Source organism: Rhinopithecus roxellana, chromosome 9 (assembly GCF_007565055.1).
Source record: "Rhinopithecus roxellana isolate Shanxi Qingling chromosome 9, ASM756505v1, whole genome shotgun sequence".
NCBI classification, from domain to species: domain Eukaryota; kingdom Metazoa; phylum Chordata; class Mammalia; order Primates; family Cercopithecidae; genus Rhinopithecus; species Rhinopithecus roxellana.
This window is the reverse complement of record NC_044557.1, coordinates 112,288,905-112,311,424: the sequence shown is the minus strand read 5'-3', so window position 1 is coordinate 112,311,424 and position 22,520 is coordinate 112,288,905. Positions and strand designations below refer to the sequence as shown.

Here is a 22,520-nt window from a genome sequence, read left to right as displayed (position 1 = left end):
TCCAACAAAGATTAGCCTGTAAAATTGAGCTGCAGACACAGACAAGCAAGCTGGAAGCTCACATGGGTGAATGCGAGCAGTTGTGCCAACAGGAAAGGGCTACCTGGAGCTAGGCATGTCCAACATGGCAGCTCCATCGTCCCTTCTCTTTGCCAGCCATGTGTACAGTAAGAAGCAGACGACATGGCGCCAGCCAGGTGGAAAGCCCATTTGCATAAGATTAGAATGGAGTGACCAGTCTTCCCTGCATGCTATGTAAATGTCACACCTGGTCTAACCAATCTGTAGGCCCTACAGAAATCAGACACCACCTCCTCAAGCCTGCCTATAAAATCTGGGAGCCCCTATCTCTCACGAGAGACAGAGAGCTATTCTCCTTTCTCTTTCTTTTGCCTATTAAACCTCCACTCCTAAACTCAATCTTCGTGTGTGTCCATGTCCTTAATTTTCTGGGCATGGGACAACAAACCCTTGGGTATTACCCCAGACAACAATGCTGCCTCATTTTTTTAAACTAATTTCATAAGCTCTGCAAACACAAGGTCTTAAAAAGTTGGTTAAAGCTCAGAGGGGTTCCTCTCCATGGAATCTTTAGTAAAAGGTGAAAGATTTATAAAATATTAAGGAAAATCAAAGTATTCAATGTTTGAAATTTTACAAATACGGTCATCACCTTGGTATTTGAGTCTTAAAACTGCTTTTCCTTATTTGATTCAAAATGCAGTTTCAATAAGCAGAACTTCTCTTAGTTAAAACTCTTATCAACAGAGCATGATATGGAGATACTGAAAACTAAAACTTTTACATTATTTTATATTAATACATATTCATCTGTACTACTTTGATTTCCTTCCTCTCAGTTTTAAAAAATGTGATGGGATAAACTTATTCAGAATAGAGCATGATTATTATCTAGGGTCGGCATTGGGAATGAAGGGTAGACAAAAATGTGGAGGCCAGGAGCGGTGGCTCATGCCTACAGTTCCAGGGATTTGGGAGGCCAAGGTGGGAGGATCACTTGAGGCCAGAAGTTGAGACCAGCCTGGGCAATATAGTAAGATCCCATCTCTACAAAAAATTTAAAAATTAGCTGAGCATGGTGGTGCACGCCTGTAGTCCCAGCTACTTGAAAGGCTGAGGTAGGAGGATTGCCTGAGCCCAGGAAGTGGAGACTGCAGTGAGCCAAGACCACGCAACTGCACTCCAGCCTGGGTGACAACATGAGACCGTCTCAAAAAATAAAGAAAGAAATGAATAAAGACTAAAGACTCATGGGATAAAAATTTGTTCCACAGAATTTACAAAACACAACTGTGATCAAATCATTGTTGGGTGCATCTCAATGCAATTCAGTCTTAAAAGCCTATGGTAGGAAGCCTGAGGTCTCCAGCAGAGGCTGTTTTGTATCAGAGAAAGATAATAAAGGGCAGGAATCCAAGGACCCAGCTGTGAATGTCCCCAACCCTCAGCAGAGTCCCTCCCAGCTCTGGCACCGGACTGTACCTTGCCCTTTGTGATTCACTTCCTTTGCTGCAATCACTTTATTCAAGACTGAAGTAAGTGGCTCATTCTCCCCAGTCACGTGTGATGTTATCAAAGGTGACATGATGAGCTGCCTCTGGCGGATGTAGGTTTCCATCGCAATTCTTGGAAAACAGAAATAAGAGGTAAGGTGGGAGGGGGAGAAAGGAAGTCTCTGCAGCACAACCTCAGATAATGGTGAGTCGTATGGGAATAATTTGGAAATATCAACACTAAATACCCCTCTTCTATCTTTCCGTAGTTTTCCATTTTGTGTGTATCTTAAGCACTAAATTCACCTTGGAAATGACTTGAGGCAAAGAGAGAGGAAAAAACCCCAAGAGTACACAAAACTGGTGACAAAAGGTTAGCAACTAAAATCAGAGGCAATGCTCCATGCTCTGTCAGAGGCAGAAGAGGCTACTGCAGTAGAATTGAAGACAGAGCACCCACAGAAGGGGCAGGAGCCCCTAGCTCTACTTCTACTTGATAGTGAGCTCTGCAAGAGGCTCCCTTTGGGCCTCAGTTTCTCCATCTGTAAGAGATGGGCTGGGATCGCATGCCTGTTAAGGCTTCTGTCTAGTGTCAACCCCCTATGTACGAGCACAGTGTATATGCCTGGTGTCTGGCAGATGTTCTCAGATTTCTATGTGATGACAAGCTAGATCTTGGCATGGGTGCTGCCAAACAAGTTCCACTTGAGTGACCTTATCAGGCTGTGGCTCGTAAAGGGCGATCAAAGAACCAAACACAGCCCCCATTCTACCGAAGGCAGAAGCACGATCAGCAACTGCACCTCAGTGGGCAGTACAGTCGTCTCCTGTCTCCTCTGTCCGCTGCATGTAGGCCAGTTTTCTCCACAGGGTTCCCTGCACCCTGACAATAAAACACACTGCAATATGTGACTGGCAAATGGGATTGCTATAGTCCTGAGTTCCTGTTTTTTACAAATGACTCCCTCTAAATGGACTTGCAGAATACACATACCACACTCTCCTACTGGAAAACATTGTAAAGTTTTTGAAGTAGGTTATGGCAGCGCTTGCCATAAGTCTTAGGCATTCAATGCCAGAGGCTGCAGTCTACATCGTAAACACTTCACTGTGGCTGTTGGCTGCACAGTGAGCAGTAATCAAATTAAGGCAGGGTTCGTCAGGGACTCAAAGTGTGGATTATGCAGTGGGGACAATCTCAGGTCTAAGTATTGTGATATGGTTGCTGGAGGAAAGCTGGTTCAGAAATTAAGCAGGGGGCACATCACCACCAGCAAATATACAGATGGCTGTTTCAGACACCTTTCATATCCATGAAGGCCACCCCTATTATGTACATATAATCTTAAATACAAATGTAACACATTCATAGTACTATAATATATATGATACAGCATTTATATCTATTAAGTATTATATGTATATTTATATTTATTCAATATACAGTCATATGCCTAACAATGTTTCAGTTAATAACAGACTGCATAGATGACATGGTCCCATAAGACTATAAGGGAGCTGGCCAGGCATGATGGCTCACACCTGTAATCCCAGCACTTTGGGAGGCCAAGGCGGGTGGATCACCTGAGGTCAGGAGTTCGACATGAGCCTGACCAACATGGTGAAACCCCGTCTCTACTAAAAATAGAAAAATTAGCCAGGTGTAATGGCATGCCCCTGTAATCTCAGCTACTCAGGAGGCTGAGACAGGAGAATGCTTGAACCCAGGAGGTGAGGTTGCAGTGAGCGGAGATCATGCCACTGCACTCCAGCCTGGCCAACAAGAGCAAATCTCCATCTCAAAAAAAAAGATTATTAATGGAGCTGAAACATTCCTATTGCCTAGTGATGTTATAGCTGTTTTAACATCTCAGCACAACTCATTACCTTTTCTATGTTTAAATATGTTTAAAGACACAAATAGCACTGTGTTACAATTGCCTGCAGTATTCAGTACAGTAGCATGCTGGACAGGTTTACAGTCTAAGAGCAATAGGCTATACCATACAGCCTAGGTGTGTAGTAGTCCATACATTCCAGGTGTGTGTAAGTGCACTCTGTGGTGTCTAGACAATGACAAGAGAGCCTAGCGACATGTTTCTCAGAATGTATCCTTGCCATTAAGTGATGCATGATTGTATTTAACATATCTATAATGTAATTAACAAATTAACATTGTATGAAATTCAACATATTTATTAAATATACTTGAACATATTTATATATTATACAATACATATTTATATAGGTGTGTGCATACAGTGTTTTATATTATACACAGAACAAGAGCAGTACTCATGGAGATGACAGTTATCACAAACTTTAGCACTGTGCTACATAAAATATTTGTCTCCTCTTGGAAGGTCAATATATAGGTGGTAGCATACAAGGTAAGTGCATTTGATTTTTTAATTATTTTATCTATTTTTACTTTATATTTTATTTTATCTGAGACAGGGTATGATTCTGTCACCCAGGATGGAGTGCAACAGTCGTATTTTAAAAATAATTCCTAGCAGTCTCTGGATAAAAGAGACAAGTATTACTTAGCATGAGCTATTTGCACTATTATGTTTAGAAACTGGTCCAAAGGTGTGGACTTAACATTGAAAGATTAAAATTTTTATATTTTATATATTACATATAATACATATTTTTTATATTAAAAAAGACAACAGGAAAACAAAAACAGAGGCAAAATCACCAAGAGTTACATCAACAGAAATAATCACTGTTAATCATGGAATACATTTTTTGAAATACCTAAATTTTAAAGCTTTTAATGCATTGTAACAATTTATATTCCTATAAGTAATGTATGTCTCTTTATATCTACCCAACACTAAAATGTGGTCAAGATAAAAACTAAACCTTGATGTTTTTCAATTTGCATTTCACTCATCCTCAATAAATGTACAATGCCATTTCTCTGTGTGTATGTGTATTCCCTCCATGTCCTTGTTAATTTCTATTAATTCTTTATATATTACAAATACTCATCCTTTCTCATCCACGGTGCAAAGATGGTATTTTTTTTTTTTTTTTTGTATCTAGAAGTTCTTTACAATTTTTGGGTGGTTAAATCTATCAATTTTTCTTTTTTTGGCTGAATCTTTAAAATGGCCTCCTTCTCATTACTACCATATAAAACTTCTATTTTCCTGTTAATATTTTAAGATTCTAGCTCTTACAGTTGTATGTTTAATCATCTAAAATTTACACTGGCATAAGCTGTGAGACTGCAATCTAACTTAGGGATCTTAAATGGCTAACTTTCTCCAAAAACATTTTTTTTTTTTGGCATAATGTATCTTTCTCCACTAATTTGTGATATCATTTGTAAACAAATGATATATTAACTCAAATATATGATTCTGGCTGGTTTGTGGAATTCTCAGTTTGTTCTACTTGTCTGCAGTGGCAGCTGCAAGTGAACCGAGATGATGCCCTCTGACTGGCACGATGGCCCCTGGTGGGCGTTGGTCCCGGCAATGCTCTCGGCCTCCACTAGGCCTCCACTGTCTGAGCAGGTGCTGGAGCAGGTCACGACGTTCACACTTGCACTTCTTCAGAGTGACACGGCTTGAATCTGCTCCCAACAGCTCCTCAATGGCCTACCCATGGCTCCAGCTCCTGCAGCTCAATATGGAGGGCCTTAGTGAAGCTCTGCAGGGATCCTTTCACACACTCCCAGGATGGCTTTTCCCCGACATGCAGGAATGCCGGCCCATGGGTGGGCCAGCCCTTCACTCTCTCATCTCCTAATCCCTCGCTTCACACAGTGTGGCCCTCAGACCAGCTACATCAACATCACCTGGGAGCTTGTCAGAGGCAGAACTCCCCTGCAGCCTAACAAGCTCCCCTGATTCATATGCATGATGTAGTCTGAGAAGCCCTATGCTAGCCCACGTAATTCTGTGTCTTCCATGATGCCTGTTTCATGCAATAGACTGCACATATACTTTGGCACTGGTGACACAAGGACGACACCACTCTCTGCATTCCAGGGCAGACGGATATTTGCCCTTTTATATTCCTTTGGTCCTTTCTATAGAATCAGGGAAGTTCAGTTTACCCTCTTCAAAGGGAGTCCAACATCAAGGACTTTGAATAAAGTCTTCTGTTCAGCTCCTATCTGACAATCTTGCAGCTTAGAATCTTTCCTTCTCTGAGAAAATGGTTTCTAGCACCTGTTTCTGTGTTAACACACAATTGAATGGCTAATCCAGGTCTCAAGTCACCTGGGACACATGCCAAAGTACTTACTGCTGAAAGGGAATAAAATGCTGCTTTTCTTCATCATCCACCTTCCCATGTATGATATCAGTAATATCCATCACTAGGAAAAAGACAAACTTCATTAAAGAAACTAATTGCTTCATGCCTCAGTAAGTTACTATGGAAAAGGACAGTATCAGCAAACATAAAACCCTGGAGGAAGAAAGGTACCAAGCAGGGACTTTTTTTTAGATTTCTTTGCCAATGGTGATTCCCAGTATACCCAGCCCAGCAAAACAGTGACTCATGAGGTGCTGAGGAAGGGTTTTGGGTTTTACTGGATCAATTTTGCAGACCACCCACTTTTAAAACTCTACAAGATCGAGTTGCTAAAATCTTCTCCTTTTTTTTTTAAAGAGGAAGTCATACTCTTTTGCTTAGGTTGGAGTGCAGTGGCGCAATCTTGGATCACTGCAACCTCCACCTCCCCCGTTCAAGCAATTCTCCTGCCTCAGTCTCCCAAGTAGCTGGGACTACTACAGCGCATGCCACCATACCTGGCTAACTTTTGTATTTTTTTAGTATAGACAGGGTTTCACCATGCTGGCCAGGCTGATCTTGAACTCCCGACCTCAGGTGATCCGCCCGCCTCAGTCTCCCAAAGTGCTGGGATTACAGGGATTAGCCATCGTGCCCTGCCCGAGTTGCTAAACTCTTGAGAAATTTAGCATCAGGTTGCTTTTTAGTAAGTCTGGAACCAAAGGTCCAGGAGCAGAATTGTGACATTTCCTTGATCGTTTTCGATCTATGAGCAACCAGAATGTCAATGTAAGGCCCCAAATATATCTCCTCAATTGAACAAACTACAGAGGAAGATGCTGGGCCTTTTGGCAGGTTCTGGGGTTTGATGTAAGCCAAGGAGCCTCTCTGAAAGCATTTAGAAACAAACACAACATTGTCTTCGAAGAGTTAATTTCCTAGACAGGCAAACCACTTCCCAGCAACTATTTTATTCCACTAAAATCAATACGCAGACCCAGACACGGAGGATTCCAATAGTCACAACTTAGGTTCTACTGTGTATAAGACACAGTGTTGGGCACTAAGGGGGAAAGAAAGGAGCATGGGCTAGGTGAGGACACAGAGCCCATGCAAAGAAAACGGGCAGTGCCAGGCAGTAAATGCTGCGTGTCTGATACTGACAATGACAACGTGATCCATCTCTTACTATCTCTGGGCCTTCTTCCCACCTTTCTTCCTCCTTTCCTCCTTCCCTCCCTCTCTCTATTTTCAAAATTGTGGTAAAACACACATAACATAAAATGTACCATCTTGCCCATTTTAAAGTATACAGTTCAGTGGTATTAAGTGTATTCACATTATTGTGCAACCATCATCACCTTCCATCTCTAGAACTTTTTCATCTTCCCAAATGGAAACTCAATACCCATTAAACACTAACTCCCCATTCCTCCTCTCCAGCCCCTGGCACTCACCATTCTATGCTGTCTCTATGAATTTGACTACTCTAGGTGCCTCACATAGGTGGGATCATACAATATTTGTCCTTTTGTGTCTGGCTTATTTACTTAGCGTAAAGTCCTCAAGGTTCATTTACGCTGTATGTAGCATGTGTCAGAATTCCCTTCCTGTTTGAGTAATATTCCATTGTGCGCACACACCACAGTTTCTTTGTCCATTTATGCACTGGTGGACACCTAGGTTACCTCCACGTTTTGCATATTGTGAATAATACTGCTACAAACATGGATGTACAAATATCTCCTCCAGACCTTGCTTTTGATTGTTTTGAAGCAGGGCAGCTGGATCATTTGCTAGTTCCATGTTTAATTTTTTGAGAAACTGCCATGCTATTTTCCACAGCACTGCACTATTTCACATTTGTCCCTGGGTCTCTCTTGCACCTGCCACTCCAAAAGGTCTTCGGAGTCCACAGGTGTGCTTCTTGCCTTCCTTCAGCTCCATGTGGCCCACGCGGACAATCTGGCACACGAGGCTGATGCGGGGCCGGATGAGGTCCATGCTGCTGAGGTCCTAAAGGGGCAGAGAAAGTGCAAGAGGAGGTAGGGCTGGACCACTCTGTCCCCCGTGTCTCTTTTCTCTTTACCCTCTGCAACAAAATCCTGTTCAGACCTTATTTCTCAATGCTAAAATACCAGAATGACTCTCTTCTTCCCCATCTCCATCCAAGAGCTATTATGGCATCAGAGAACATGACTTTGTGCTTGTAAACAAGTGCTTTTTTGTTCCCCGGTTCCTACTTCAAATTTACAAATCAGATCATGGTCCGTCGGAAGTCTCCAGTTCATCAGCTTAAGCAGGGTATTGAAAAAGCAGGGCCCTCATCATTGCGACTGTATAACCTTCTTGGATGTATCTCAGTACAGGATGCATTTCAGCATCAAATGAAGTAAAAACTTGTGTAACACTGACATTTACTGGGTATCCACACAAGTCTGTGACATTTCATTTCCTCTTCAAAACAAGCCCGTGAGGCAACTATAAGACAGGCATTGCTTTATGGGATTATTCACCTGATTTATGAGAGGTCTCCACTGAGAGCTTATCAGTGTATACTGAATCATGACAGAAGTGTCAATGAAATATCTATTTCTCTTCGTTCTACACTTGTCTGCTTTTTTTTTTTTTTTTTATTTGACAAGGTCTCCCTATGTTATCAAAGCTGGCCTTGAATGTCTGGGCTCAAGGGATCCAGCTGCCTCAGCCTCCCAAAGTACTGGGATTACAGACATGAGCCACCACGCCCGGCCATTATTTGTATTCTTAAGGATGGGTGAGTAAACCCGGGAATGAGCTGATATCTCTCATTCAATTCAACTTCAGAAAAAAAATAAATCACATCTCAAATTGGTTATATGAAACAGCTGCCCAAGCTCTCTTTACCAAAGCAAGAATCACTTTTAACATAATCATTCCAAATCCAGCCCCTGTAATTTAGTTAACTCAGGTCTCCAAGATATCCATCAATGATAACGTCCACCCTGCATTTCTACTCTAGGTCTGCAAGGCTTCTGTTAATGGAAAAATAAAGACTCCAGGTGACTAGTTACATGTATTGTGGCGCATTGACAGAGTAGTCCCCCCTTGCCTGTGATGAATATGCTCCGAGACCCCCGGTGGATACCTGAAACCAAAGACAGTACCGAACTCTATATGTCCTGTTTTTTCCTATACATACATACTTATAAAGTTTTACCTTTTCACTTAAAGGAAGCACGCTTCTCTTTGGCATATCCGAATTGGCAGCATCACTCCTCTTCTACTTTGAGGTCATTTTTCCTTTTTTAAATTCTTTAGTAGCGACAGGGTTTTACCATGTTGCACAGACTGGTCTCAAACTCCTGAGCTCAAGTGATCCTCCCACCTCAGCCTCCCAAAGTGCTGGAATTACAGGCCTGGGTCCCTGTGCCTGGATTGATTATCGTTTATTATCTGTCTTACCCATCAGGACAAAAACTGCTTTTTCCCCCTGATTTTTCATGGATGTATCTCAAGTGTCTAAATCAGTGCCTGGCATTGAAGTACATGTTGAATAAATGGGTGGGTTATTCCTGCTGGGGGACTGATGATTTTTCCTTTAACCTTTTCATTTTGTATGTTTCCGACATATTCATTATGTGAATATGTTCATATCATAAACAAAGAGAATGATTAAACAGAAGGGAGGACTTACAGTAAACACTGCTTGGAGGTTATTGAGCTTCTCTATTTCCTTAGGCATCCCATTACTGCCCCAACGAATTAGATAGTTCTCACTGGCAAAGGAAAACAAATTACTCTTAATGAGAGGCTAACGGGGGTTGAGGTGACCCTTAGTACAGACTTACAAGGGAAGGAGGAAGGGCCAGAAATGCTCAGTGAAATTCAACAGGCCAGTGTGAAAAGAGCTGAGTTGGGAACTGGGACCACACAGATGGCCACCACCGGGTGTCCTGGCATTAGAGAAGCATCCCTGCTGTGGCTCTGCAAGGCATGCCCCACACAGACACAGGACACCCACTGCTCCTGATGGGCACAGACACGGTGGAGCTTATGGGATGCTGTAGTCTGGGTTGTCCTTCCATCTCAAAATCTTTGAATAGAAGTTTCAGCTTTGCTGAATTAATAATTTAATTTTAGGTGGGGCGCAGTGGCTCATGCCTGTAATCCCAGCACTTTGGGAGGCCGAAGCGGGTGGATCACCTGAGGTCAGGAGTTCGAGACCAGGCTGGCCAACATGGTGAAACCCCGTCTCTACTAAAAATACAAAAATTGGCGGGGCATGGTGGCAGGTGCCTGTAATCCCAGCTACTTGGGAGGCTGAGGCAGGAGAATCACTTGGACCTGGGAGGCGGAGGTTGCAATGAGCTGAGATCGTGCCATTGCACTCCAGCCTGGAAGACAAGAGCTAAACTCCGTCTCAAAAAATAAAAAATAAAAAAAGAATTTAATTTTATAACAGTCATTCCAAATCTATCCCCTGTAATTCACATTATGACATTAAAATATATATATATTTTAAAGAAATACTTGTAAGCAATTACTTTTAACTATCTTCTCAAAAATAAATTCTTCATTTTCTTAGCTGATAAACAGTAGTGCCACTGTAGAGCTGAACAATGCCCACTGCACTCCTTAGAGTCTTAAAAAAAGGTTTTTTTAATAGACATTATTTTCTTAGAGCAGTTTTGGCTTTGCAGCAAAGTTGAGCTGAAAACAGAGTCCCATAACATATTCTCTCCCCTCAGACACAACTTCCTTTGCTATCAACATTCTCCTGACCACAGTAGTAACATTGGTTAAAACTGATGAAGCTACACTGACACATCATTTAACCAAAGTCCACAGTTTACATAAGGGTTCCCTCTTGGTATCGAACGTCCTGTGCATTTACACAAATTCATAATGGCATGCATCCACCACCATAGCATCATACAGAATAGTGTTGTTGCTCTAAAAATCCTCTGTGCTCTGCCTATTTATCCCTCCCTCACCTTCCCATGTAGCATTTTGAATTTTTTGTTCCCATCTCCAAGTCCTAATGAGTTTTATGTGATCTCTAAATCCCAGGGAGTATACAAACTGGCCACATTGTTCCAGTAGTGACATATGAAGGCTTCATAGCCCACATGATTTTACATTCTACTGCTTAGAAATCTTCCCTGCTTCCCTATTTTCTCTTCTCAAATCTGGCAAAGAGCTGCCTGGGTAGGGGTCAGGGGAAGGCTGGGTGTCTTTGCTAGGTCAGCAGCAGGGGATCTGGGTCTCTGCTACCTGATAAAAGTGGACTGGTCTGGGTCATAGAGGGCCATAAACAACTCTGCATCTTCCCCGATGTTGCAGACAAAGTTCTTGAAGTTCACATAGAGGCCATAGGTGTGGATGGTACTGAAGATGGACTGGCCCCGTGAGTCGAGGTTCTGCAGGATTGACTGAACAAACATGGAACAGAGAAAAACATTTTGATTTTGGCAAATGGGAAATGTTGGCAAAAAAAAAAAAAAAAAAAAAAAAAAAAAAAAATTAGCCTGCAAATGGCAGACAGCCTGGGCACAGTGGCTCATTCCTGTAATCCCAGTGCTACTAGAGGCCCAGGAGTTTGAGACCAGCCTGGACAACACAGCAAGCCTCTGTCCCTAAAAAATTTTTTTAAAAAAATTAGCTGTGCCTGTAGTCCCGGCCACCTGGGAACAGAGGAGGCTGCAGTGAGTGAGCTAGGATGGAGTCACTGAACTCCAGCCTGGGCAACAAAGTAAGACCCTGTCTCAATCAATCAGTTGATGAATCAATAAATAAAAAACAAAACACAGTCAGATAACACCCAAGAGGAAGTACATTTGCTAAGAAAAAGTGTATGTAAGCAGATAAATGCAGTGAGCAAAATATAATCATTATAATTTCAGTGATCAAGACTATCCTGTTCAGGGCCTTGAACCCAAGACATTAAAAAAAATTGCTGTCTAAAAGGGATAATTCCAGGGTTTTGGTAGCTCCAAGAAGTGCTTGTCTTACACAATAGCTTCTGAATGAAGCTCAAAAGCATGAACATCATGATCCATTATCCTGGATAGAGAAATAACTCTCATTAAAAACAAAATATTCCACTGGAAAGGCTTTACCTTCAGACATGGCTTGCCACTGGATTCACAACACAAGTATTATCATGACCATGCTAAAGAAGTAAACACTACAAACCAACAAACCAAAGAAAAACTGATACAAATCTTTACTCATCAGAACAGAAAGACTGAAAGAAAAACATATAGCAAAATTTCAATATGTTTGGGTCTGATAAATCAAAATATGAATAACTTTTTTTTTGAGACGGAGTCTCACTCTGTCGCCCAGGCTGGAGCGAAGTGGCATGATCTCGGCTCACTGCAAGCTCCGCCTCCTGGGTTCACGCCATTCTTGTGCCTCAGCCTCTCTTGCTTTGTTGCCCAGGCTGGAGTGCAGTGGTATGATCACAGTTCACTATAGCCTCAAATTCCCAGCTTCAAGTAATCCTCCTGCCTCAGCTTCCTGGATAGCTGGGACTACAGTCATGCACTACCATGCCCAGCTAATTTTTAAAAAAATTTTTTGTAGACATGGGGTCTCACTATGTTGCTCTGTTGCCCAGTTGGTCTTGAACTCCCGGCCTCAAATGATCCACCCACCTTGGCCTCCCAAAGGGCTAGGATTACAGGCATGAGCCACCATGCACTGATTCTAATTTTTCTTTAATGTCCAATTATTACTTTCAAAGCCTTTCAAACACTTTATTTTAAAATATTATTTATTTCAGCCTGGGTGCAGTGGATCATGCCTGTAATCCCAGCACTTTGGGAGGTTGAGGAGGATGGATCACCTGAGGTCAGGAGTTTGAGACTGGCCTGACCAACATTGTGAAACCCTGTCTCTACTAAAAGTACAAAAATTGGCCAGGTTCGGTGGCTCGCACCTGTAATCCCAGCACTTTGGGAGGCGGAGGCGGGTGGATCACAAGGTCAGGAGTTTGAGACTAGCCTGGCCAACATGGTGAAACCCCGTCTCTACTAAAAACTACAAAAATTAGCTGAGTGTGGGTGTGGTGGTGGGTGCCTGTAATCTCAGTTACTCAGAAGACTGATGCAGGAGAATAGCTTGAACCCGGGAGGCACAGGTTGCAGTGAGCCAAGATCTGGCCACTGCACTCCAGCCTGGGTGACAGAGCAACACTCCATAAAAAAAAAAAAAATACAAAAATTAGCTGGTCGTGGTGGTGGGCGCCTGTAGTCCCAGCTTCTCGGGAGGCTGAGGCAGGAGAATCGTTTGAACCTGGGAGGTGGAGGTTGCGGTGAGCCGAGATCGTGCCACTGCACTCCAGCCTGGGCAACAAGAGTGAAACTCTATCTCAAAAAGAAAGAAAGAAAGAAATATAAATAAATAAATACTATTTATTTTGAAATTGCAATATATGCAATGAATACAAGAGATTACACATTTAAAAAGTCTCCCTCCTACCCAGTTTTCCTTCCCAGAGGACATCCATTAATAATTATTTCTTGTGTATTATTTCAGTTAGTCTATGTATATGCAAGCATAGATTTACATACATTTTTTGAAACACAAATAATAGCATTTTTATATATACCGTTATGGATCCTGATCTTCTCACTTAATACGTATCTTTGTGATCTTTCCATATCAGAACATATATATATATATATACCTGCCTCATCCTTTCTGCTGTTTCACTTTTAAAATGGGGACAAAACTACAGAAGTAGTTTTGTTCTCAATGATTTCCCTTTCTTTCATTAAAAATCAAGGCAAAAATGGAACCTCAGTGGGCAGAATTTCACATTTGAGAAATTGTACCTTCTCTTCTTGGATCTTCTCCTCAATCCTTTTGGAGGCCACCTCATGGGCCTTGAAGAGGGCAATGGTGCTGGTTTCGTCGGGGTCTAGGATGTTCCCGTTGTCATCTCGCACCACCAGATCTAACCCCAGCATTCTGGAGAGAAAGGAGTGGTCAGCTGGTTCTCCTCACCAGGGGCAGACTTTTTACCGAGGAGTCCTCATCAAGGAGCCCAGAGGATCCATAGTTAGAAAGGGAGATGCTGGACAAGCCAAGGGAAGCACAGCTCACTGACTTTTCTCATTTCAGCTTCTGCCACCTTTCAACACTGTTATAAAACTCACAAGATGATGTGAGCCAAAGTCGTAGAAGGATATGCAAATATGGTCCATAGATCCTCAAGAGAAAAGTAAAATTGGCACTGATTCTGACTAAATTCCTCTGGCCAATGCTTCTTGCCTGTAATCTTCTGTTATTATGAAGAGGAACTATGAAATGAAGAAAATATAGCATATAAAATTAAGATTCAACCTGTGTTTAATAAACACCTCCTTTGGCCAGGCACCGTGGCTCACATCTGTAATCCTAGAACTTTGGGAGGCCGAGACAGGAGGATTACTTGAGACCAGGAGGTCAAGACCAGCCTGGGCAACATGTTGAAACCCTATCTCTGCTAAAAATACAAAAATTAACCAAGTGTAGTGGCACATGCCTGTAGTCCCAACTACTTGGGGGGCTGAGGTGTGAGGATTGCTTGAGCCCAGGAAGTTGAGGCTGCAATGAGCCAACATTGCACCACTGCACTCTAGCCTGTGTGAGAAAGCAAGACCCTGTCTGAAACAATAAATAAATACATACATACATACCTACCTCCTATATACACTTCACATACATTGATCATAACGCCATGAGATAGGGTGGAGGTAATTGTTACTATTTCCATTTTATGAGTAAAGAAACAGACCAAGTGGGCGTGGCCTCACTGTTTATTACATTGCTATGAAAGACCAATGAACAATTATTTGAGGGCTTGCCTTGATTTCCTTAATTCATGGTCATAAAGGAGACGAGTGAAGTAAGTCTTGGCTTGCTGCTATCTCATACTCAGAGCATGGGCTCTGGTGTCATTTAGACCAGGATTTGAATCTTGGCTTGAATACTTGCTACCATTATGACCCTGGAGAATTTACTCAACTCTGCAAAACTTTGGTTTCTTCATCTGTATATATTCCTCACCCTTCGAGGTTATTGTGAGAATTTATTTATTTATTTATAGTTTTTTAGAGACAGCCTTAAACTCCTGGCCTTAAGCAATCCCTGTCTCAGCCTCCCAAGTAGCTGGAACTACAGGTTTACATCACCATGCTTAGCTAATTAAAAAAAAAAAATTGTAGAGATGGGGTCTCGCTATGTTACCCAGGTTAGTCATGAACTCCTGGCTTCAAGTGAGCCTCCCACTTCAGCCTCCCAAAGTGCTGGGATTATAGGCATAAGCCATTGCACCTGGCCCTGTTGTGAGAATTTAATAAGATAATGCATGTACAGTACTTAATACAATATATAGCACACAGTAAGCTCTCAGCTTAAGCATAAATGTTAGCTCTTGATATGGTTTGGATTTATGTTCCCACCCAAATCTCACATTTGCCCCAGTGTTGGAAGTGGGGCCTGGTGGGAGGTGACTGGATCATGGGGGTGGATCCTTCATAAACGGTTTAACACCATCCCTTTGGTGCTGTTCTTGTGATAGAGTTCTCATGAGAGCTGGTTGATCTCTCTTGCTCCTGCTCTGCTTCCCCTTCTGCTATGATTGTAAGTTTCCTGAGGCCTCCCAAAGGCAGAAGCTGGTATGCCGCCTGTGCAGCCAGCAGAACTATAAGCCAATTAAACCTCTTTCTTATAAATTACCCAGTCTCAGGTATTTCTTTATAGCAGTGTGAGAATGAACTAATACAGCTCTTACTGCAGCAACTGGTAGAAACAAACACCTGGCTGTGTGTGAAGTTGTAGCTCTGCGTGTTCTTGGGAATACCAAGGGCCGTATCGTGGGTGCAATCCCTCCCCTCAAGGCTTTTGTGCCCAAAGTGCACACAGAGGTAGAAAAAAATTTTGCTTAAGCTCAAGAAGTTGAGGACTGTGGTGGAATAGGATACTGCTATCCGAATACCCAGCATGCATTCCCGGCACTAAAGAGCAAGACTGCTCAGGGATAACACTGAAATGTGCCAAGTCTTTGGGAAGAAAGCAAAAATGCCTCCTCTCCCTCCTCCCTGTTTTACAGCATCTCCATCAACTGATTTGATCTGGCAGGTTCCTTTCCATGGCAGCCAGACCCACAGGCCACCCAGACTCATGAACAATGGCCATGCTGGCTGCTCAGAGACTGGATCAGGAAGGCACTGACATAGCAGCTCCATTTCCTGAGCTACTTCCAAGAGCTGGAACGGGAAAGAAGTCATGTTCTGCTGTTTGTGGGGTGTGAACATCCTGTGCCAGAGATCACAGGACCTCCAGGCCAATGTCATGGCAACACACCAAATGACAGAAGTGTCCTATGTACAATGGAGAGCTGCCTTACCCCACCTAATTGGCCTTTATTTATTTATTTATTTATTTATTCGAGATGGAGTCTCACTCTCACTCAGGCTGGAGTGCAGTGGTGTGATCTTGGCTCACTGCAACCTCCATCTCCTGAGTTCCAGCGATTCTTGTGCCTCAGCTTCCTAAGTAGCTGGGATTACAGACATATGCCACCATGCCCGGTTAATTTTTATACTTTAAGTAGAGATGGGTTTTCGTCATGTTGGCCAGGTTGGTCTCGAACTCCTGACCTCTGGTGATCTGCCCACCTCAGCCTCCCAAAGTGCTGGGATTACAGGCATGAGTAACCTCATCTGGCCTAATTGGCCTTTTAATAAGTCCTCTGACACCACAAGCCTGGCAGTGCAGTCACTGTTGGTATGGTCTTCTGGGTGGTCAAGTAGTAGGGGAGGGTACTATTAATTCTTAACCCTAAGAAGGCAGCATTAGACATGCTGACAAAAGTCTTGGTTTCAAATTGAACCTTTCCCATTTATTATCTATGTGACTGGGAAGTAAATCACTTAAGCTCACTTGGTCTGTTTATCAATAAGATGCAGATAGTAACAGCTACGTCAACCCTATGTTTTAAGATTATAATCAAGTAATGGATATGAAATGTGCATAGAAGGTGTTTCTTAAATACTGGTTGAATCTGAATCTTGCATGGCATGTCCACTTCAGCTACTTCAGAATATAGTTGTCACAGTCTATGACATTTAAATAAGTGGGATAATGATTTGTATTTTAATAGGTCTCTGAGGGATATCCAAGAATTCTGAGATTGGAAAAGCAGGGTAGAGGAGGAGGAAAAACATCACATATGCACAAGTTGAAGAAATTTAGAATGAAACTAGATTCCAAAAGAGTTACCAATAACAACTAACCAAGGAACCACTTCTGCCTTTTAAAAAAGAGCTAGTCAGGAGGCAAAAATCCCAGGCCACCATCAATTTGGATATATGACTGAATTTCTCATTTTCCTAAAGGCAGTGATACCTGGAGCCTGCATATGTGCCTGAGTTAATCAGAAGATTAATGAAATGATTAATGAACTCTGTAGAGGTGACTGTAGACATGATCAGCAGGCTACAAACATGTTTTACTACTCTGGCAAGTCTGCTTTTCATACTCTGTAGACAGTGGTCCCGGTTAGGGGGAGATGAAGAGAAAGAAAGAGAATCAGTCTGGTATTGATTTAGAATCCACTGTTAAGAATAAAAATAGATACAGCCCCAAGCATCTGAAAATGACAACTTCCGAGGCTTGGTCATTTTCAGGGTATTTTTAGTTTAGTTTAGTTTGTGAGACAGAGACTCACTCTGTTGCCCAGGCTGGAGTGTAGGCATGCAATCACGGCTCACTGCAGCCTCGAACCTCCAGGCTCAAGTGATCCTCCTACCTTAGCCTCCCAACTAGGTGGGATGACCGGTGTGCGCCACCACACCCAGCCAATTTTCAAATATTTATTGTAGAGATGTGGCCTCGCTATGTTGCCTGGGCTGGTCTCAAACTACTGGGCTCAAGCGTTCCTCGAGCCTCATCCTCGCAAAGTACTGGGATTATAGGTGTGAGCTACTGTGCCTAGCCAGGTTTTTTGTTTTTGTTTTCTTTATTTGGAGTGGAGCAGCCTCAATCCAAGCCCCATCTTTCCTGGTCATCTGTCACCTCCATGGGATCAGAGATCCTGGAGTCTGGTCATGGAGGGAACTGTAACATTTTTTTCAACAAAATTAAATGTCTTCAAAGACAAAATGAGAGCAGTAAGCATTATTCTTTGGCAACTCTAAGATCAAAAGAATGCTGCAAACAGTGTCATTAGCTTGAACGTGCCCACTGTTTGCCAGGTTTTCAGTGAAAAGTCATCACTGGTTTACCTACCTGTTCCCATGATCAATTTTGGCTGTGACTTTCTTCTTCAGCTCTGCCAGTTCATCCTTGGGGAGCGTACCAGACAGGATCTGGGACCGCCACTCAATCAAGCTGTACGTCATCTGCTGCAGCTGGCGGAAGAGGGTGAGCTTGTTGTTCTAAGATGAGAAATAAGATGGAGAAAAGAGTCTTAAAAAAAGGTGTGACAGAGGATGGGAACATCCTTAATTTATTCATTTGTTTTTAACAGGAATGTCAGACACATGAGAGGGAACATCTTTTGGCTGATTCTTTTTATTTTATTTTTTTTGAGATGGATCTCACTCTGTCACCCAGGCTGGAGTGCAGTGGCACAATCTTGGCTCACTGCAATCTCCGCCTCCCAGGTTCAAGTGATTCTCCTGCCTCAGCCTCCCCAGTAGCTCAGATTATAGGTGTGTGCCACCACACCTGGCTAATTTTTTTTTTATTTTTAGTAGAGATGGGGTCTCATCATGTTGGCCAGGTTGGTCTCGAACTCCTGGTCTCAAGTGATCCACCCACCTCGGCCTCCAAAAGGGCTGGGATTATAGGCTTGAGCCACCATGCTGGCCTGGCCGATTCTTTTTTTTTTTTTTTTTTTTTTTTTTTTGAGATGGAGTCTTGCTCTGTTGCCCAGGCTGGAGGGCAGTGGCACGATCTCAGGTCACTGCAACCTCCACCTCCAAGGTTCAAGCGAGTCTCCTGCCTCAGCCTCCCAAGTAACTGGAACTACAGGCGCATGCCACCACACCCAGCTAATTTTTGCACTTTTGGTAGAGACAGGGTTTCATCATGTTGGCCAGGCTGGTCTCAAACTCTGACCTCAAGTGATCTGCCCACCTTGGTCTCCCAAAGTACTTGGATTACAGGCATGAACCACCACCCCGGCCTGATTCTTTATAAGGTGTTATTTAATCAATCGAGTCATATAGTAACCTGCATGCCTCCAGTGATTTTAAGAAAATATATTAATAGGAATGGCTTTGTCCTGAGCCATTTCTATACCCTCCCCTCTTGCAACTGTGGAAACTGGTGATTGTAGGGTGGACATTGGGTCATATATCATAAACATATCAAATCTTCCATGTACCCTAAAACTGTAGCCATGTCCCTCCTGGGTTTAAAGCCCTCCAGTGAGTTTCAATGTCCTCCAGACACAGTGGATCACACAAGAGATCTTTCCATATCTTGACTCTTCTGCACATTCCCAGCTGCATTTCATACCCAGTCTCCACCCCAACAATCTACGTTTCCTTCCATGCAAAGCCACGTCCCTTTCTCTCCAAGGCTCCAGATTCTCTCAATATGTTACTTCCTCTTTTGTCCTCTTTCTCCAAATCTAACCCCCACCCCTATCCTTTTCTGACTCACACTACACCCTCTGCCAACTGGTAATTCTGACTTCTTCAGTCTCAACTTAGATGTCTCTACCTTGAAACTTCAACTTCAGGTTAGCAGTCCCACCCACAGTGCCAAGAATTTGCTCCCATGATAGCACGGAGAACCCTGGATTACACTGGCTCATCTGCCTCCCTGCTTAGCTGGTAGGCCCTTATAGGACAGAGAGCCTGTTCATTTGTGTGTCCCTAGTATACAGCTGGTACAAGTAGGCACTCTGGCAAATGTACTAAATGAGTGAATTATGAATGGAGAAATACTAAAAAATATAATTTTAAAGATTAAAGTCCCCATTTCCCCAGACAATTGTTAGACCATTCACATATTAAACTGTTCATCTTGGTTTCACTAGTAACTCACTGTAACCAAACTAAATTACCTTACGACTAACTAATCATTTGTTTTTCAATCATTTTCAAATCAAATACTTGACATCTAAGCCCTCACAACCTTCTAAATCAAGCTTGTCCAACCTGCGGCCCGATACAACTTCATAAACGTTCTTAAAACATCATCATATTTTTTGCAATTTTTGTTTTTTAGCTCGTCAGCGATGATTCGTGTTAGTGTATCTCATATGTGGCCCAAGACAATTCTTCTTCCAATGGGGCCTAGGGAAGCCAAAAGATTGGATACCCCTGATCTAAATGACTGACTGCTTCATTTTAACTTTTTTTAAGTCAATGAGCATCCACTATGTGCTGGAAATAAAGTTTCTACCCTCAAGGATCTAACATTCTAGAGAAGAAAAGACAGCAATAAGAAAGTAAATATATACGCTATATATTGTATCATAATATAGATACACACATGAGATAATTTCTGATGATGAAAAATGCAAGAAGAAAAATAAACAGGACAATATGATCTTGTGTATTTAGGGGAAGGATGTTACTTTAGGTACAGTGTTCAGAGAAAAGTCTTCTGTGTATCACTTTTGAGATGTTAAACAAAACCCTGTAGAACTCCACTCAATCCATATATACTATGAATCCATTTCTTTCTTTCTTTCTTTTTTTGAAACAGAGTTTTGCTCTTGTTGCCCAGGCTGGAGTGCAATGGCGCGATCTCAGCTCACTGCAACCTCTGCCTCCCGGGTTTAAGCGATTCTCCTGCCTCAGTCTCCCAAGTAGCTGGGATTACAGGCATGCACCACCACGCCCAGCTAATTTTGCATTTTTGGTAGAGATGGGATTTCTCATGTTATTCAGGCTGGTCTCGAACTCCCGACCTCAGGTGATCCGCCCTCCTCAGGCTCCCAAAGTGTTGGGATTACAGGCGTGAGTCACTGCACCCGGCCCCATTTCTTTCTTCTTTATAGTTGAAAGTCATTATATAGTAATATAACCATATACTTCCGAAATTATAGGAAAACATTCTTCTTATCTGCTATAAAAACAAAGCACACAGGCTGGGCGTGGTGGCTCACGTCTGTAATCCCAGCACTTTGAGAGGCCGAGGCAAGAGGATCATTTGAGCCTCAGAGTTTGAGACCAGCCTGGACAACACAGTGAGCCCTTGTTTCTGTAAAATAAACAAAAAAACCCCAAAAAACAACGCACACACAGAGAGAGATGTTGACACCTTTACAACAATCTTCTCTAGTGATGTCCTTCTATGACGATCCTAGGGACACAGATTCCCGGACCAGGTGTTGACTAGAAACAGGGCTGAAAACATCCAAAATCCTCATTAACAAAGAATAAACTAGGAGGAAAGAGGCCTCGGTGTCAAGTAAGGGGCAATGAACAAGACGGAGATTAGCAGAGTGTGATGAAACCCTAACAGAAGTTCAAAGTTCTGTGGCAACACAAAGCAAAGAGATGAAGAACCCATTTATCTGTGATGGCAATGTGCTCTGTTAACACCGCTGACCTTAAAAAACACAGAAAGCAAAGCCTGTTTAAAATTTTGAAACTACCTACATTTACTGCTTTTAGAATTTTCTGAATTGCCTCTTCCTCATCCCCCAGTCCTTAGCAAAACATAAAAATGAAGCTTTTAAAGATACTACTTTTAATGAGCAAAAGTAAAACCCTGCTTTCTTCCTTCAATCCTACCTAAAATATTTCCATTTCATTTTCTTCAAAAGTGGAAAAAGAAGTGAGAAATTAAGCCGATCGGTTTTTGCCTTTCAAAATTGCTAGGCAGAAAGGGACTCTTTTTTTCTTTCTTGCAACTCATTTGTCCACTCTTAGTTATTCAAAATGTTTTCTAATGTTAAGATACTGCTTTTCATAATATGGTAAAGAAAGGGTTCAAAGGCTCCGGGGATCCTGTGTGTGAGACAGTGCTTTGTTTGGGGCACATGTGCACAAGTTCTTAGTCTCAATTATATTAGATGCTATTCGTGGCAATTTAATTATTGCCCATCCATACCAGCCTTGTGTGCCAAGTTCATCCCCCAAGGAAGGATGAAGACAGTCATTCTTCTCTGATTCACTGTGCCAAGTGAATTCTGAATAGACAAGCTAGAACACACCAAAGGAAGCAATTTCCCCATTTACTTCAAGGAGATGGACTAGGTTGCTACATTCCTAAGAGCATTCTAAGCAAGATGTTTCACATAATAGCTGGTCCCTGACACTTCATGGGTTTTGAGGGAAGCGTATGAGGACAGGTGAAGCGAAAACCAAACACTCACCAAAAGAACATGGGCTGGCCGGGCGCAGTGGCTCACGCCTGTAATCCTAGCACTTTGGGAGGCAGAGGCAGGTGGATCACCTGAGGTCAGGAGTTTGAGACCAGCCTGGCCAACACGGTGAAACCCTGTCTCTACTAAAAATACAGAAATTAACTGTGTGTGGTGGCGGGTACCTATAATCCCAGCTACTCGAGAGGTTGAGGCAGGAGAGGCTGAGGCAGGAAAATTGCTTGAACCCGGGAGGCAGAGGTTGCCGTGAGCTGAGATCACGCCATTGTACTATAGTCTGGGTGACAAGAGAGAAACTCCATCTCAAAAAAAAAAAGAGCATGGGCTAAGCTCCTCTGAGGCTCTATTTTCTCCCCAGTTGCTGTCCTTCCAGCTCTTTCTCTCCTGAATCCCATACTGCCTAGGCCTGCCTATTCTAGAAG

At 42.6% G+C, this 22,520-nt stretch overlaps 1 protein-coding gene and 1 non-coding gene across 2 annotated transcripts in view; both read right to left on the bottom strand.

Moving 5' to 3' along the window:
- DOCK5 (dedicator of cytokinesis 5) overlaps window positions 1-22,520 on the bottom strand; it is a 238,167-nt gene that overhangs the window by 111,060 nt on the left and 104,587 nt on the right. The window contains exons 6-12 of the mRNA XM_010378154.2: window positions 18,036-18,184; window positions 13,595-13,730; window positions 11,028-11,185; window positions 9,448-9,529; window positions 7,658-7,787; window positions 5,781-5,853; window positions 1,504-1,646 (exon numbers count right to left, since the gene is read on the bottom strand). Coding sequence (XP_010376456.2) covers window positions 1,504-1,646; window positions 5,781-5,853; window positions 7,658-7,787; window positions 9,448-9,529; window positions 11,028-11,185; window positions 13,595-13,730; window positions 18,036-18,184 — 871 coding nt within the window. The remainder of the gene's footprint in view (window positions 1-1,503; window positions 1,647-5,780; window positions 5,854-7,657; window positions 7,788-9,447; window positions 9,530-11,027; window positions 11,186-13,594; window positions 13,731-18,035; window positions 18,185-22,520) is intronic.
- LOC115899863 lies at window positions 527-639 on the bottom strand. The gene has a single exon (XR_004059450.1). It is a non-coding gene; the product is annotated as a U5 spliceosomal RNA (small nuclear RNA).